At 39.8% G+C, this 16,569-nt stretch overlaps 1 protein-coding gene across 4 annotated transcripts; it reads left to right on the forward strand.

Moving 5' to 3' along the window:
* The first annotated feature begins 3,682 nt into the window (after positions 1–3,682).
* Positions 3,683–14,728, forward strand: psip1a (PC4 and SFRS1 interacting protein 1a). Of its 4 annotated transcripts, none has more exons than XM_076884855.1 (17): positions 3,683–3,821; positions 4,466–4,555; positions 4,688–4,764; positions 5,118–5,256; positions 5,626–5,715; positions 6,058–6,159; positions 7,108–7,167; positions 7,306–7,366; positions 7,640–7,733; positions 7,943–8,114; positions 8,216–8,295; positions 8,394–8,449; positions 8,637–8,707; positions 9,233–9,334; positions 9,426–9,627; positions 12,251–12,347; positions 13,793–14,728. In XM_076884855.1, the coding sequence occupies exons 2-17, from the start codon at positions 4,484–4,486 to the stop codon at positions 13,821–13,823; spliced, it is 1,506 nt and encodes a 501-aa protein (XP_076740970.1). In that variant the 5' UTR covers positions 3,683–3,821; positions 4,466–4,483; the 3' UTR covers positions 13,824–14,728. The 4 variants fall into 4 exon arrangements, with proteins under 4 accessions (XP_076740970.1, XP_076740969.1, XP_004549454.1 ...); XM_076884854.1 differs by lacking the exon at positions 3,683–3,821 and adding an exon at positions 3,942–4,019; XM_004549397.2 differs by lacking the exon at positions 3,683–3,821 and adding an exon at positions 3,972–4,111.
* Positions 14,729–16,569: the final 1,841 nt, after the last annotated feature.

Here is a 16,569-nt window from a genome sequence, read left to right on the forward strand (position 1 = left end):
CTCTTGGGCGTCTCCTTTAGAAGTCCCATACTCTGAACACCCACTCATTCTCACTTTTAATGAATTAGAGCTTCAAGTGCGGGTCCAGACTGCATTAAATATGGCACCTGTGCTGGGAACTTTTCTTTCGTCTGGTGACTGCTTTCCACTGTACTTCTTCATCTCTAATCATCATAGGCTTTCTTTGCCAAGTCAGTGCCAAATTAAGCCATATTTATTAACAAATATTGCCACGGTGTTAATGAATGTACTGACCTGTCTTGTGACTACTTTATCATTCTCCAGTGGCACCCCGGCCGTTCCCCTAACATGCTGAAGGGTTGCCAGCAGTAAGGGGAAAGATGCCAATCCATGTGTATGACACACATACATACACATAGACACACACGCACACGCACATAAAAAGAAAGCACAAGCTCAAGGACACCATCATTCATTCAAGTCAGGAGAAGGTGCCCTTCAGATGATGCCACAGAGGAGTGTGCAAAAACCCAAATCGATGATTTCATCAAAGTTTGACTGGGAAAAACCTTTGTACATTTTCAACATTACTCGTACTTACACTGAAAGACAGAAGATAGTCTTGCTTGGCATTAAATTCTGCTCATTTCACTCCACACTATGGATTTTGGGGGTATTTGTTTTTGTTACAAAGGCTTTAAGAAGGGGGGGAAATGCAGCTTGTACAGATTTGGCAATCTGGAGCTACAAACCTGACAGACGTGGACTCTAATTTTTGTCTTAGCAGCTTATCTATATATTAGGGATAGGTTTAGTCAAACAACCAATGTGCACACGCCTTCAGATACAAGCACAAAAAGCTTGATTGCACATGAAATATGCACGAGCTTAACCAACTTGCACAGAACAGAAGTTTTATTGTGTAGATTTAAACTTTTTTAATTAATGTCATTTTAAATCTAAATGCAAACTATTCCGATGTTTTATGATACTCTACTGGAACACGTTGTTTGCTTAAAGCTATTTTTTTAAAACCCCCATAAGAGGATTTTGTGGCTCTGCTCCCACTTTTGTCCTCTGATTTCAGCTACACAGCCACTGAACAATTATTCAGATCTTTTAATTGAGTAAAAGTGGAAACACCACAGTATGAAATCACTTCATTAGAAGTAAAAGTCCTCCTCGGAAAATGGAACTCAAGTAAAAGCTGATTTTATTTTTTTGCAAAATGTGCTCAGATAAATACGAGATATAGTGCAGTTACAGAGCATGCACACACCTGTGAGAGACAGCACTAAGACGATAAAAGCTGGACTGGTTAAGTAGTGGTGTGGCTAATGGGGTGAAGAGAACAGGTGTATTGGCAAGTGTGACTGAAAGTAGTGGAAAAGTCTGAGGCCATCTAGTGGCTGGCTAAAAAAAACAGGTCTAGAAAGTGTTGGAGGGGGGCATGAACCTGGTGGGGGGAGTTGGAGGCAGGGACAGGGGCAGGAATCCTGTCTGAGCTACGTCAGCTGTTTCATACGCTGCTGGCTTCATGTTTTTAAAATGACATTTTATGTATAAAATATTAATCCATGAAATTCAAAACATTTTTTTCAAATACAAAACCTTATTGCCAGCATACATTTTTATGGCATTTGTGATTTTATTATTTTTGCCTTCCATGGGTTTTGCATTATGTTTTTTCCAACACAGTTGGAAACACAGTTAACTCATAATAGAACAAAGTGTTCTTTTTTCCATGGTTGCGATTGCACTGTTTAATATAAGGTAAGGCTTCATGGACTTTGTTTTTCTTTGCAGGGAACCTTTCTGAACACCTGCTTCCTTTATTTGGAAAACTAACATAAAGTGCCCTAACATCAGAGCTCACCTGAGAGTCAGACTTTTACCTTTTTGGTGTCTGTGTGTGCTAGTTAAGCAGCTCCATTTGTCTGTGGCAGCTCTGTGGCTCTAAATGCTGCACAGCTTCCATGAAGTCCAGCTGTCTCCTTTCTAGGCTGTCTCATTGTCATGGCGGTCCAGAGGACGGCACTAATGTAGGGAGGTGATTTTGAATGGCAGTGGTCATATATAAAGTAGCTTCCCTCAGCATGAGCGAGGACGCCGCGAAGAAGAGAGGCAGGTTAACAAATGAGTGAGGAAGGATTGCAGGACTTTGTGGCCCTCAGAGACAAAGTGGGTTGGGATGTTCTGCCAACTCCTCGTCTGGCAGGGTGAAGGATACACATTCACGTCCATGCACATGCACACATCTTGTCATCTCTCTATACCTTCATCCCCGGGCCTCTGCCATAGCCGTGTGTCTAAGCAGGAACCCCACTAAGCTGGCTGGGATCCAACTCTAAGGTCTCTCACCTCACAGGCTGGGCAGGGGGCCTGGTAGCTCCTGTGAGTTATTCCTGGGCATGGACCTGGGTTCCACCTCGTTCTCTTCTCCTTTTTTCTCATCCACCCTCCTCTGGCCCACACTGGCCTCCTCTTCTCACTTATCCCCCTCTCTGGGACTAAGTGGCTGGTGCATCTGTCCTTCAACTATCAGCATCTTCTATTGTCTTGATAATACACACAAGCACACACACTTAGATTTATGTACACTTGTGTATCTGTATGGCCACAAGTGCTAAGGTCACCTTCATTTACCTACAACATTTGAGGTCTTATAGTAGTATAAAGTGCTTCAGAGCCTTGTGGATGACTTATGGAAAGATATTTTTATTAGTTTGATAACTTTTCCTACAGTACATTTCAGCCTGTATATAAAACATGGAGGAACAAAGAAGAGAATATTTACATTTGTGAGAAAAGCTGATGCAATAATAGGCTACATTTATATAGTCATATGAGTGTGTTTTATATATGTCTGTGTCTGTGAATATTGCCTGTAGCCAACTTTAGAAATAGGTAAATATGCTACTCTCCAGTGTTTTATCACTCTTAATTAAACTGCCTTTGTATAATAGTGAGGTCCAAAAACTAATTTCAGAAGCTTTTGGTCAGACAGAGCACATCTGAAGACTTGCATTAAGAGCCACGAAATTAATAAGGAGATTTAAGCAGCTAACTAATCAATTAAGAGAACAATCTGGGCATCAACTGATAAGAAAATAGCAGTTATAACTCTAAGATTAGTTAGTAAAACAGATGAGCTTGAAACTCTAAAAAAGAGATTCCAGTGTCCATTGGTAGTTTGCAATATGCACTGTAGTATTGAACTCCTCATAATACCAGGAACCGAAATTTTTTTCATGGGAGTGTAATAAAATGAAGACCACACATAAGTATTTTACTGTAATAATTACAAACTCAGGACTGCGTTCAGTCAATGTGTTATACCTAGATTTGTCCACTAGATGTCACTAAATACAAACCAAATTGAGTCGGGACGTCAGCCATCATATTCCAAGTGATTACCACATCAAGCACAGGCTTTTGCACCTCGTGATGCTGGTTTACAATAAAATGAGAAAATTAAAGGCCTTTTTTGTCTCTCAGGTAATATTGCATTAAAAATAAGATTAAAATATGCCATCCCTGTATGAGAGATAGATGGCATCCGCAGCATCAGGACCAGCTGCCGACCTCCCACTCTGACTCTCATGTCCCAGGAACATGTACTGAGCGATCAGACTGTTGGATCAGAATTAACACTGAATGTAAATGTTTAGAATTCTTGTATCTTTCCTTAGTCCGACCCTTATAAGTTTCCATAGTTACAACTTTGAGCGTCAGCGCTTATCGGTTTAAGCTTTTATATAAAAGCGCATGCGCAGACGTTAACGCCTACTAAAGCTGCATCCATCCCAACTGGGTACTAGCGTTATTACCCCTCAAATACATGCTGCACAAGACTCCAGGTAATCATCACAAGCATTTGGCGTTTATTTAATTATTGTAATGGGTTGAGCTCGATTTGATACACAGAGAAAAACCCAGGTAGTGGCTTTTAATTAAAATCGACTCCCCCCGAACTGCACTGTATTGGTACAGTCTATTGACGTCCTGCGCGGGAGCGGAAAACGTGCATCCGAGTGTGCGGAAAAGGAAAAGAGCAGGTTGTTTTCTTATTAACAATTCTGATATACTATCGATTTTTCGAACCGCAGCAAATAGCCTGCTTCCCCGCGGAAGTCTCTAAACGCTAGAGGTCAGTGGAAGAAGCTGTTTTGTTAGCAATTAATGGCTAAACGCTAGCTAGCGTGTGTGTTTGTTGACGAAGCGTTTCGCTTTGCTTGCATCGCTCGCGCGTGTTAATACACCGGGCTTTCACTTGTTTTAGCCAGTGATAAGATTAGCATGAACACATCAAACAAATCCATATAATATACGGCTGTTTTATCACAGCAAACGTGACTGTCATATTTGAATGAACTCCGGACTCCAGAGGATGTTGGTTGTGGTTAGGGGAGGGGCATTGAATGAGGGTTTCCCATTGGTGAGAAGACGCATCACAATGTGGTACATTATATTGATGCAAGATTAAATTTACTGATTTTTCCAGCTTGGTGATACGTCCAACATGACTCGAGATTGGAAACCTGGCGATCTGATTTTTGCCAAGATGAAGGGTTATCCACACTGGCCTGCAAGAGTAAGTGCGATGCTTATATTGTGGAAAGACATACAAATAAGGCAGATCGTGTGCAAACAAGCACCCAGGCAAATAAGCCACTACCATTTACAGCTGTAAGCAAACACCTGCTTTTTCTTATGTCTTTGCCAGATCGATGAAGTACCCGATGGTGCAGTGAAGCCATCCAACGTCAAGTTTCCTATTTTCTTCTTTGGCACCCATGAAACGTTAGTAACAGGCAGCTTGACACCTCCTTCAGTTTGATGTACTTACGGTGTTCTGCATGTTTCATTTGGTCTGAGTGATCTGAAGAGATTCAACTGGGTAAACTTGTTGAAGATCTTTACAGAGGTTTCACATGAGGCTGACTCAAAACTGTAGAAGGATACATGTGACATTTTCATTGTATTTATGAGTCATTGGAATGACCGGAAGGTGACTTCAGTGGTTATGGAAGTACATTTTGTTATTTTTTAAAAAAATTTTTAGAGACCTGTCAGTCCTAGCAGTGCATGTACTTACCGGACTTTATACTACACAGCAAAAAAAGTATTAAATATACAAACATCTTTTTCTGCAGTGCATTTCTTGGCCCCAAAGACATTTTTCCATACCTCCCTAACAAAGAGAAGTATGCCAAGCCTAACAAGAGAAAAGGATTCAATGAAGGATTGTGGGAGATTGAGAACAACCCAAAAGTGGAGCTTACTGCACCCAAGGTATATCCTCCTCTTTTCTTTTCTTTTTTGTCTTCTCCAAAACCTGTCCCAGTATTTGTCCTGCAGACATCAGGGCATTGGGATTGAATATACATTATAAAACTTGTTGTTTTGCTGACAAACATAAGTGGGCACCAGTTTGCATTCAGAGCATTTAGCCTTTAGCTACCTAAAAACTCAAGTATGGTTTGTTTACAGGAATAGTTTGGGTCATATTTGTTTAACTTCAAAGAAATTACCTGTTTCCTGCCGCCCTGTTCGGATCATCTGACATTACTGAATGTGCACAGCTACTTCTGAGCCCTGTTCGTCTTGTGTTTCTTTTGCCCAGTTTAATTTAACCAAATTCCTTTTTGTTTGTATTTGAAGCCGGTTCCCCCTCAGTCTTTTGGTGAGAAGGATTCAGACAGCAGTCCAGAAGGAGAAGAGGATGCAGATGACAAGGTGATCAAAGCCAAAGTAAGTTTTTCTCTTCAGATCCCCCTCTGCAGACTGTATTTCACTTCACTGCACTCACCTTCTGCTCGTTTGTCCCTGTGTCACCAGCTTCTATCCTTTTGTTTATTTATTTGTTTTTTTGCTAGCCCTCAAGTCTTCCTCTTGCCTTCTTTATGATGAAAACCATATGACTGCAGCCAAAGCTTCACAGATTATTTGCTATTCTTTGATAACTGCTTCAGAGGCTTTTATGCCAACAGTTGTGTGTGTGTGCAGCAGAAGAATACTCGCTAACTTTTCTCCCTTTTAAGACTCGTTCACCCCACCACGCTGCGTCCTATGCTGTGTCTTGGGTGCATTCAGGTTCCAGGAAGTGAGGCTGAGCAGGAGAATGAGAATGAGGAGGAGGAGGAGGAGGAGGAGGAAGGGTCTCTGATCTCTGAGCAGGGTCATCAGGACCAGGATGTACGTACTTTGCATGTTGTGACGCCCTAAAGCGGTGCAGGTTATTCTGTTCTCCTTGGGAAAAGCATGTGACACCTGGTGCTTTTATTTAATTGGTCGAGTTTTTGGTTTGTTTGTTTGTTTTCCTGTTTGACTCAAAATTCTTGTCGTTGGCCACAAAACTTCCCCGGTGCTGGACGTTTCGATTGGAGAGCCTGGTGTGGGTTTTGCTGTTTTTAATGATTTTGAGGTGATCGCTGATTTAGAAACTGATAGGTTTCTAAGAAAGCAGTCTGTTTGTTTTCACTAGATGAAATAATAATAATAATAAGCTCAGGTAAGGTCAAAGCTACCAGTGGAAATGGCTGTAGATCTAATCTGTCTTCATTCAAGACCCAGTTCTGTGTGCGGCTATAAAGAAAACACAAAAGTGTAATTTCTTCTTCGTCTCTTTCCACCTCTGACGTCCTGCTGCAGCGCTTTGCATTTCCTGCTTTTTCCTATCCATATAATGCACAAGTACTGTTTTCAATCAGTTAATGGTATTTTATTTTGCATGGCTTTCTGTGTACCTTGGAGAAAGGTAAGTCAGGACTCATAATTAAATTAAATTAAAATACATTATTTTACTATGACATTCTTCCTGCTGTGACTGCTCACAAGTTGTCCTATTTCTTTAATAAATACTGATTCATACTGAAGTTTTCATACCCCAACAGAGTGTAGTATTTCAGGTATACCCTAGATGGTGCCACTGACACCCCCTCCCCCACTACCATCACAACCACCACCAAAGTCAAAGACAGATTGATGCTTTCTTTTTTTTTTTTTTTTTTAAATCGGGGAGGACATTTACCTGCTCATTCTCTTACTGCTACAGCTTTCCTTCTTATGTTAATGAGATAACAAAGAAAGCTCAAATTTGATGTGCGTTCTGATTAAAATAACTGGATGTGTCAATAATTTTAGGACTCTGCTCAGAAAGAATCACCAGATGTACCTAAACCCAAGCGAGGAAGAAAGAAAAAGGTTGGCACTGGCTATTAATTTGTTTAGTTTAAAAGAAAAAGTATAATAACAATAAATTATAGTTTTTTTTTGTTTTTGTTTATTAATTGGTCTTTAGTACTTTGTTTTTAAATTATTTTATTTCTTCCTGAATTTCAGAGTGATGCTGACCAGGAGAATGACAAAGATGATGTACCAGCAAGTCCTGTTAGTCCCACCGGTAGGCTGTTTGTTTTGTGGTGCTGGTATGATAATCACGTAGGAGCAATGAGAAGTTAATAAATCAGAAGCTCATATTCATGACAATACATCTAATACACAGGAACAAGGTGGGAATATACCCATTACAGCTTGTAGCCTGTATGATATATACATTAAAGTTACTGGCAACTGTTAACAATACATTATTATAGGACTGGACAGCTGTCCTTCATAACTTCTGCATATGATCAAAATGAATCGTGCGTCTGTGTGTCTCCATTCATGTGATTAGGTGGAGAAGGCCCTAAGCGAAGAGGCAGGAAGCCCAAGAGTGAGAAGTTGCTTTTGCTTCAGCAGCAGGAACAGCAAGGCTCCGGCAGTGAAATGTAACTACATGATTATCAACAGACACCGTACAAAATTCACGCAGACACAGAAGCTTCATGCTTTCTTTGCACAGTTTCTGCAGTGGCTCTTTGATGCTCTTCAGCCTGCATAAGGGCCAGATCCTGAAACCCCGATTTCACTGAAATGTTAAAAGCCAAATCGGCCCAGCAGTATAAAAACGGCATTTTTCTCTTTCTTTTTTATTTAGGGAGATTGGAGAGTCAGACAAAAAGCGAAAGAGGACAACAGAGGACAAGACCCAAAGTGGAGAGGAAGAGAAGAGGAGGAAGAAGGAAGGAAAGGACACAGAAGTAAAGGAGCCTGAAGCTAAGAAGAAGAAGTCCAAGGATGACAGTTCCTCTGGCTCTGACGATGAAGAGGCAAGTATCTATGCAATTAGACTCTCCCACTGCCATCATTGTTTCTGAAAGAGGTGTCATAAAAACATGCTTTTGAGTACCTTAATCTCTCTTAATCTCAGAAAAATAAAGGCAGAAAGAAACAGCAAAATGCAGATGTGGACAAAGATGTGCGGCGGCGGAAAGCTGATGAATTGAGAGAGTACGTTTATACACAGTAGTCATCAGAAGCTCAGAGCAAATGATAAAATGTAATCCTGGATAGAGTTATGACATGTTGCATTTATTGCTATCTTGTAGACCAGGTAGAGATGAAGAGAAGAAAAATGAAGAGAGGACAGGAGCCAAGAAAAAAGGTAATTTTGGCGGTCAAAACAAAAAACATATATATTCATATTTTTGTGGCAAGCTAAAAGTCAATTGTAGGTGCAAAAAGATTTTAGTGACCAATCAAAATATTTTTTATTTATATTTCAGTAAAGTTTTTTAAAAGTAGTTATTTAAGAATAATCATGTTTTCTTCCCTTTTCTTTCTTCACTTAGAAATGTCAACTGACTTGAAACTGCAGAGACTGCACAGTGAAATCAAAATTTCACTGAAAATTGACAACCCTGTAAGTTCACATCACTCAAATCTTACATGTTACTCAGTCCACATTTCTCTTCTGACAACTTTATGAATCAGTGTTCTCCTGCACTGAGCTGATGAAGACAAAAGGTGTTAAACCCGTCAATGCTTCATCTAAAGGATCCATCAAAGACTAAAATAGTATTTACCCATAGACGCATACTTTTCTCATTGTGGTTTTATTGCACTGTTTAAATTATGCCAGAATGCTTGGACTCTTATGTGGGTACCTTAAGGTTAAGAATAAGCCTGCTACTCCATCCTTGTTAATGCGCTCCTTGCATTATTCAGTCCGTCGGGGCTCAGATCTGCACATGAGCTTTTACTTTAGTTCACTCAGTTTTAACTGGGCTGTGGGAAAACATAACTAGCATTTTTCCTCCTATTTTTACCCCTCATTATAATGCTGATGTGGTATTGGCATCACCTCAAATTGATACCATAGGTGTATCTTCTAAAAATCTGTATTTTTTCCATGTGATCTGTATTTTTCCCTGTCTCTTGTCACTAGGATGTGAAGAAGTGTCTGGATGCATTAGATGAGATTGGTGCCCTTCAGGTCACAACCCAGCATCTGCAGAAACACAGCGAACTCATCGCCACGCTCAAAAAGGTAACAGCATGAAGGAGTCTTATTTTGGATGCATTCTGCATCAGTGTTATTTCATGAGTGGTAATGCCTTCCTTATTTGTTCATGTCCTAGATTCGCAGATTCAAAGCAAGCCAGGATATCATGGACAAGGCCACCATGTTGTACAATAAGTTTAAGAGCATGTTTCTGGTTGGAGAGGGTGACTGTGTGCTCAGCCAGGTGCTGAACAAATCTTTAGCTGAACAACGGCAGCACGAAGAAGCAAAGAAAGGAGCGCTGAAGAGGGTTGAACAAGCCAAAGAAAATAATTCGGGTACAGATCATCACATTCTTTCTTTCTACCTTTACAGTAGCTGTTTAGCATGCATGGGCCTATATATTTTTGGACACTTGCAAAATGTATTTTGCAAAAATGTTGCATCAAAGCAGAGACAATCTTATTATGTTGTGATTGCAGCCATTCCTGGACTTTGTGAATGCTACCATGGTTGTGTGTGTTTCATTTTTGTATTTTAGCCTTGTTGTGCTGGGTGGGAGATGAGCACAGCTTTTTAAGATAGACCACAAACATTATCAATACATGATCTAACATTTCACTAACTGTCTTCCCTTGGAGCATATTTCTCTTACTTTTGTGCTCTGTTTAAGAACTACCATTTTATCTAAGAGCTTTCATAAGGGGTATGTGTTTTGTAAATAACTTTGATCTTTATCAGATTATAATCTTAATCTTGAGGGATTCTGTTGAAATATAATTCTAAGAACTTTGACACCAGCAGCTCCTTGTACTTGGAAGCTTTATATATGGTCCTTGGAGCTTGTATATTTTTTCCTGTATTATGCCACTGACATTGTATTAGAAAATCTGCCTGAGGTGTCAGTTATTTAGGGTTCTGTCTTTGTAGTTCAGGGGAGCCGATCAAAGGTTTATGAGTGAGTCAAAGAGTCAACGACTCACTGTGGTTTAACAGCTCCTCACCACATTAACTGTCAATGCAGACATTGGTATTAAAGCTGGTATAACTGCAGCATGTGAGCTCAGTGAGAGAGGTTTTCCACTTGACTGGTGCCAATAAAAGTTTACCTTAATTGGAGGTCTTATCCATGCACGCCTCGACTTGGTTTTTCGGGGCGTTTTCCAGTAGGTGATAGTACCTGCTACCAGGCACTTTTTTACTACCTACTCAGCCAGAGTTCACAGTGATCTGAAAATGTGATGTCAACAGACTGCACACCACTGATTGGCTAGTCAACTCAATAAATTACTCAATAAATCACAAGAGTTTCTCCCACATGAAAATCAACATGAGGGGAAATGGTGTCATAAAAAAACACCACTGTGGTCCTCGAGTCTGACAAAAAGCCATAAACTGAGCAGCCGGTATACCATCGCCTTGACGTCCCCCTTTGTTTTGGCGTTCTTGCAAATGACATCACGGGACTGTCAGCTGACATAACAACCCCACGGATATTAGGTGGTGCTCGGTTGTCATGAAAAACGACCAAAACCGAGTCAAGTCGAGCCAAATAGCCCAATATGATGGCTGCTCTCCATCCAGTGATTTGCAGGATTGTAATGATTCTTTAGGACTGATGATGCAGATCTGTTTCCCTGCTGCGGAGCACCACACACAGCTCCTGGATGGAACATTTCACAATAAATCAAGAACATCACTGATTCCTAAACAGAGGTGCAGTGCATACAATGATAAAGTTACAGAGTGATATGAAGATATTTTGACCTGTTTTCATTTACCAAAATATGCCAGACTGGCAAACAGGCACAGATGCTAAAAAGCATGTTTCTACAGAAAGTAATGCACATTTATTATGGGTTGATACAGATGGTATGTAAAAGGTCTGAAAAGTGAAGTCTCTGTGCAGGTGCCTTAAACCTGCATTTGCTGGCCACCAGGAGCCGACTCCTCTGGCTTCAAGGAAAACAACCCTCGCCTCCCATTCTCAATGACTAATGACTGCCCCGATGAGATGATTTTAGTCCCTGGTTTGGAATCTTGTTTATTACAATGTGACAGTCATTTAGGAAATTATGGTCCCCCACTGAACTTTAGAACAAGAATGAAACAAGATTGCTAGTTGGAGAGTGTGCAGTGTCCCTCAGATACTTGTGACATATGCTTTTAAAACACTAAGATGGCAAAGGCTAAAGAACTCAGATCAGGGTTTCTCAAGACAATGTCACTAACCAGTAGGTGTAGTCATGGTAGCTGCATCCATCCTTTATATACAGTATGTTGTCTGATGGATTTTATTCTTATAACGGTGAGTAGGAGAAAGTTTTTATCAAATTGTGTGGAAATGGCAGAAATAACAGAAAATGTTAGTTTTCTGTCAGTTAAGGCAACACAGATCTCTTTCCATTACGTCAAGCAGAAGGTTTGCGCTTACTACGTATTCAGCCTTTAAGGGCGTGACTGAGCCCTGGGCACAAGCTAGTGATGATGGTAACTGGTATATGGAAATAAGATACCTATAAGCTATTTTGATGACTGCAAGGGAATACAGTAACAGAAATGGGATAAAGTTGCATCTAGGACTTTCTGCTCATTATTTTAAATTCATTTTGAACTTCTAACACACTTATAAATACCAGTAAACAGAAACAGTGATCCTTTGCTATCAGCTTCTTCTCCCCTTCCCAGGGGGACGTCACAGGATCAGTGTGGTTTGCATCCTTTCCAGAAAAACTAACCTTAATTACCGCATCCTTGCTTGAAAATACAGTACTACTATCAAAATGTGTGCCTTTTATGAAAGGTCTTTTTTTTAAAGTGCATAGCATGTCAAATGGATAGAAAATCGTATTTATTTTTGTAAGATCCTGACTGGTCATGTGCCATCACATGCTCCTGTCATGGCTCAGGTTGTGCAGCGATGACTCTGTTTGACTCAGCCTGTGCGTCTCTGCCGAACAGACAAAGTGACAAATGGTGATGTCGGCCCCGACGAGAAGAAGCAGGAGATGGAGAGAGAGAGGCTTCCCGAAGATGCTTCAGCAGGAGAGAATCAAAGGTAGCTTTGAGAACACAAGCTTGATTGTGATCCTCCTGCATGCTTGATGGCCTCAACAGAAACTGTCAGTGTAAATCAGTTGAACCCATTAGTGCTGGTTATATAACTCCAATTCATAATGTATACATAGTTTTCAGGGCAGTGCCACACATGTGGGTTGTTAACTTTTTCCCCCTCTTGGTCTATTATACAAAAGGTCATCCTGGAAGGTGCTGTGTGATACCTGCCCACTCCCACCTCGTCTTTGAGGTTCATACAAGTCACAAAATCAATGAAGGAAATAAAGCCTTTAGAGCTTATTTTGTTATGTGCTGATTTGATAAAGTTTTCTTACTTCCATTAACAGAATCAAGGCCCTTGCCTCCTGCTCATGACTTAAAGTAGGCATTTGAAAATGCATTCAAATATTTAAGAGATTTGATGTTAAAGGGGACTGGAACTTCTGTTCCTATGTTTCTGTTTTGTTTTTTTAAATAAAGAGCATTAGTAAAATATAACATTGAAATTCAGTTTCTCAAATACACTGTAGCTCTTGATCATCACAGTCTAACACAGAGTCAGTTAAACTGCAGGGATTTCAGTCTGTCCAGTTAGGAAGGATCAAGCACTGTGATTTCATCTGCTTTGGTGCAAATTAAATACAGGTGCACTGGAAAATAGAATAGAATAGCCTTTATTGTCATTGTACAGAGTACAACGAAATTGGAGTGCCACTCCCTTGGTGCAAGTTTCAATAATAAATATAAATGTAAAATATAAAAAGTACAAAAAAACAATCGTAAGTACTCAAACAATAGTATGTACAATATATACAGCATAGCAGCATTAATATAATGACAGTATGAATAGCAGCATAATATAATGACAGTGACGGTATGGAATAGGTTCAATTGTTTTTGTGCTTATTTACTACGGTGGTAGCTCTGGGAAAGAAGCTATCCCTGAATCTGTTTGTCCTGGTTTTATGTGACCTGTACCGTCGGCCTGACGGTAATAGTTCAAACAGTTGGTTGCTGGGGTGAGAGTGGTCCTTGATGATATTGCCAGCTCTGCTGAGGTACCGAGAGTTTGCAGTGACCTCCAGGCTGGGCAGAGAGCAGCCAGTGATCTTCTGGGCTGTGTTGATGACCCTCTGCAGTACTTTCCTGTTATGATGGTGTTTGAGAGAAGAAACAACAAACAGCATCCCCAGGCACATGTATGCTTGTGATTAAAATTTTTGGTATGATTTTGAATCTAGCCTTCACAAGGGTTGATGATTTTAGTTTCCATTGATTGTGCACAAGTGCTACATGAGCCATACATGTTAGAAGGATAACGTTTGGTCTTCCAAGGATTTTTACTAAAAATAAATGAGTAAATATAAAATATCAAGACTTTATCCTCACTATTTTTTAATGAACTGTTTTAACCTTTATCCCTTTATTCTTTATTTTGGACTGTAGTGCCCCGAAAACTCAGGAGGAGTCCACTTGAGTGTCTTGCAGGCCTGAAGAAGGGAGATTTGCTGCTGTAAAACTGGGCTGATCACGTGAGATCTCGTGCCCAGTTTGTGACTGATGACAACCACTGGTTACCAGTTTAATTGATTTGTTGTTGTTTTTCTGCATTGCTGCTGCTGAAAGCTTTCATCAGCCCAACTCCAGGATCGCGACTGAGTGCATATATTTTATTTTTATGCTGTCTGTAATCTTTAACTTCTAGACACCTTCTGCTTAGATGCATCTGTTTGAGTAGTGACACGACTTGTAAATCTGCAACCTTGAGTTTGTCAAACTTTAACGAGGATGGGAGAGAGTTAGTGCGGGAACCATCTGGTGGGGGTGGGGGGTGGGGGGTTCAGCTGGTGGAGATGGTTTTGATTGTTGGAGCATTTACTGATTCGACAGGTGGATCTTAGCCTCAATTATGGGAAATACAGACGATTATCTGTAGGTAGAAGCACCTTGAAAATGTCTAATAGCAGTAGATGTGTTAACTCTGTAAAGCGTGTTTCATACATGTCCACTTCAGATGCACGAAAACATAATTGTGGAGATTGCCAAAGTTTCTAGCCAAGAAAATGCTTTAATTTCTAGTCAGCGCCTGTTTTAGGTTTTTCTTTTTTTGTTTTTTACATAGATGTAAATAAGAGTATTTTTGTGCCTGTCTGATGACCTGTTTCAGCATCCAATAACAAAGTGGTAGCTGTAGTACAACTGTAGTTTTTAAAGCTGATAGCACAGATATTGTGTGATAATATTAAACAAAGATTAGTCCACTTTCTGTCATCTGGATTTTTCTTAGATTTTTTCTTTTTGCCTGTTTAACCATAGCGGTTATTGTTGTTCTGTTGCTGCCATTTAAAAAAAGAAAAATCAAATAAACATGTTGAACTTGGATTGTGCGCTTTTTTTCTTGGTAAACCAATGGATGTGTTAGCTGATTGTGTTTGACTGTGTTTGTGTTTGTAAGAGTCACTCAAAGCCGAAAGGCTTCATCAAAAGCTTAGAAGTACTGTGTAAAAGTCTTGAGCCATCCTTCATTTCTTAATATTTTTGCTAGAAAAATGGGACAAAACTGCAGTGATTTATTCAAATGTGTACAAAAATACATGAAGGAATAGTATATCCTCCTGAGAATCCCCAAACATTGATTCTGTTCATCTGGGCTTTAATCAATGGTCATGAGAATTTGTATATTAAGGATCAAGGAACTGACCTCCCAGCCCATTGTTGACTTATTTGAGCAACCCTACTAAGTCCTGATGTACTAAATGGAGGACATACAGGGTGTTCCATTGATATCTCGTGTTTGGGTGGACTCCTTTAGCTCCAGAGAAGGGAAATCACAAAAAGTTCAATGGGAAGATTGTTTTTTCCTCAGTTCTCAGGAGGATATAAGGCAAAAAGTTCTTAAAATTCCAACAACCCTAAAGTCAATAGTTTAGGTTTAGTTACCTTTATTCTTCAACAAAGCCTGAACTCTCTTAGGCAAGCATTTATCTAATTTCTTTAAGTAGTCTTCAGGAATAGTTCTGAGGTCTGGGCTCTGGGGAGGCCAATCCATGACCGATAGTTTTCCATTGTTTTTCAGTCCAGGTATGTTTTTTACTGCTTTAGCAGTGTTTGGGATCATTGTCCTACTGAAAGACTTACCTCCGTCAATGTACCTCCGTACATGATACGTACATGACACTGAATTTCAGTCCAGTTATTGTGCAGTTTAGCATACCTCTACCTTTTTCTCTTAAGGATGCCTTCTTGACAGCTGCTTTTCCACTGAGGCCATTTCTGATGGTTTCAGTGAACAATAGATTAGCCTTAATCCAGATGCATCACTCGGGTTCTGTATCAGGTATGTGCTGGAGTTTGTCTGTTTTCTAAGGACTTACGACACCTTTTTCAGCATCAAATTCAAGCACTTTTTAAGCACTTTCAATGTCCATTTTCAAGCTTTTCCAGCACATTAGCAAAAAAAAGAATGCATGTTTCACTTTGCATCACCTCAGTAACGCCATGTGAAAATTAAAACAAATCATCCTAGGTTGATTTAAATACCGGTACCGTTGTTCCTCTTTTTGCTAAAACAAAGAAAAATGCAGCACACAAAAATAATGCAAAAGGAGGTTACCTTATATGCATATAGTGTATAAACTCAAAAAACCCCAAAACATTTCACTTAAAAATTAAGATGTGGAAATGTGAACAAATTAACTTGTTAGAGATGTCATATTCAGTAAAATTCAAGACTTTAAGAATGCACAAGCATCTACCTAAAATCTATTTATTTAATCTATCATCTATGATATTATTATGTACAATTATAATGTATTCTTCCTCTCCCTTAAATAAACAGGCAGCCTTAATATTACCATTTTTTCCCCCCTAGGTGTTGCCAAACGCACCAAGTTAATACTTGAAAAGCTGCAGCAATACACAAAAATATGACCAGTATTCTAATTACTTGGTGACAACTTTGCTTTTAGCCTTTAATTGGCTAGTTATGTAGTTCACAGCATATTCCATAAATTACCATGCCATAACTAACTGCTTTAGTAGCGCTGCCGTATTGCATCACACATAATACACATACACAACATACACATACTCAAAAATGATTTACTAGGACTTACGCAAAAAAAAAAAACCCATTGTGAAAAGGTGCAAATTCTTCATGCAGACTACTCAGGTGGGGGCGGGGGTCTAGTCTGTACAACGACTAGCCCAGAGAACACTGAATC

The sequence above is a fragment of the Maylandia zebra genome, linkage group LG6, assembly GCF_041146795.1.
Source record: "Maylandia zebra isolate NMK-2024a linkage group LG6, Mzebra_GT3a, whole genome shotgun sequence".
NCBI lineage: Eukaryota > Metazoa > Chordata > Actinopteri > Cichliformes > Cichlidae > Maylandia > Maylandia zebra.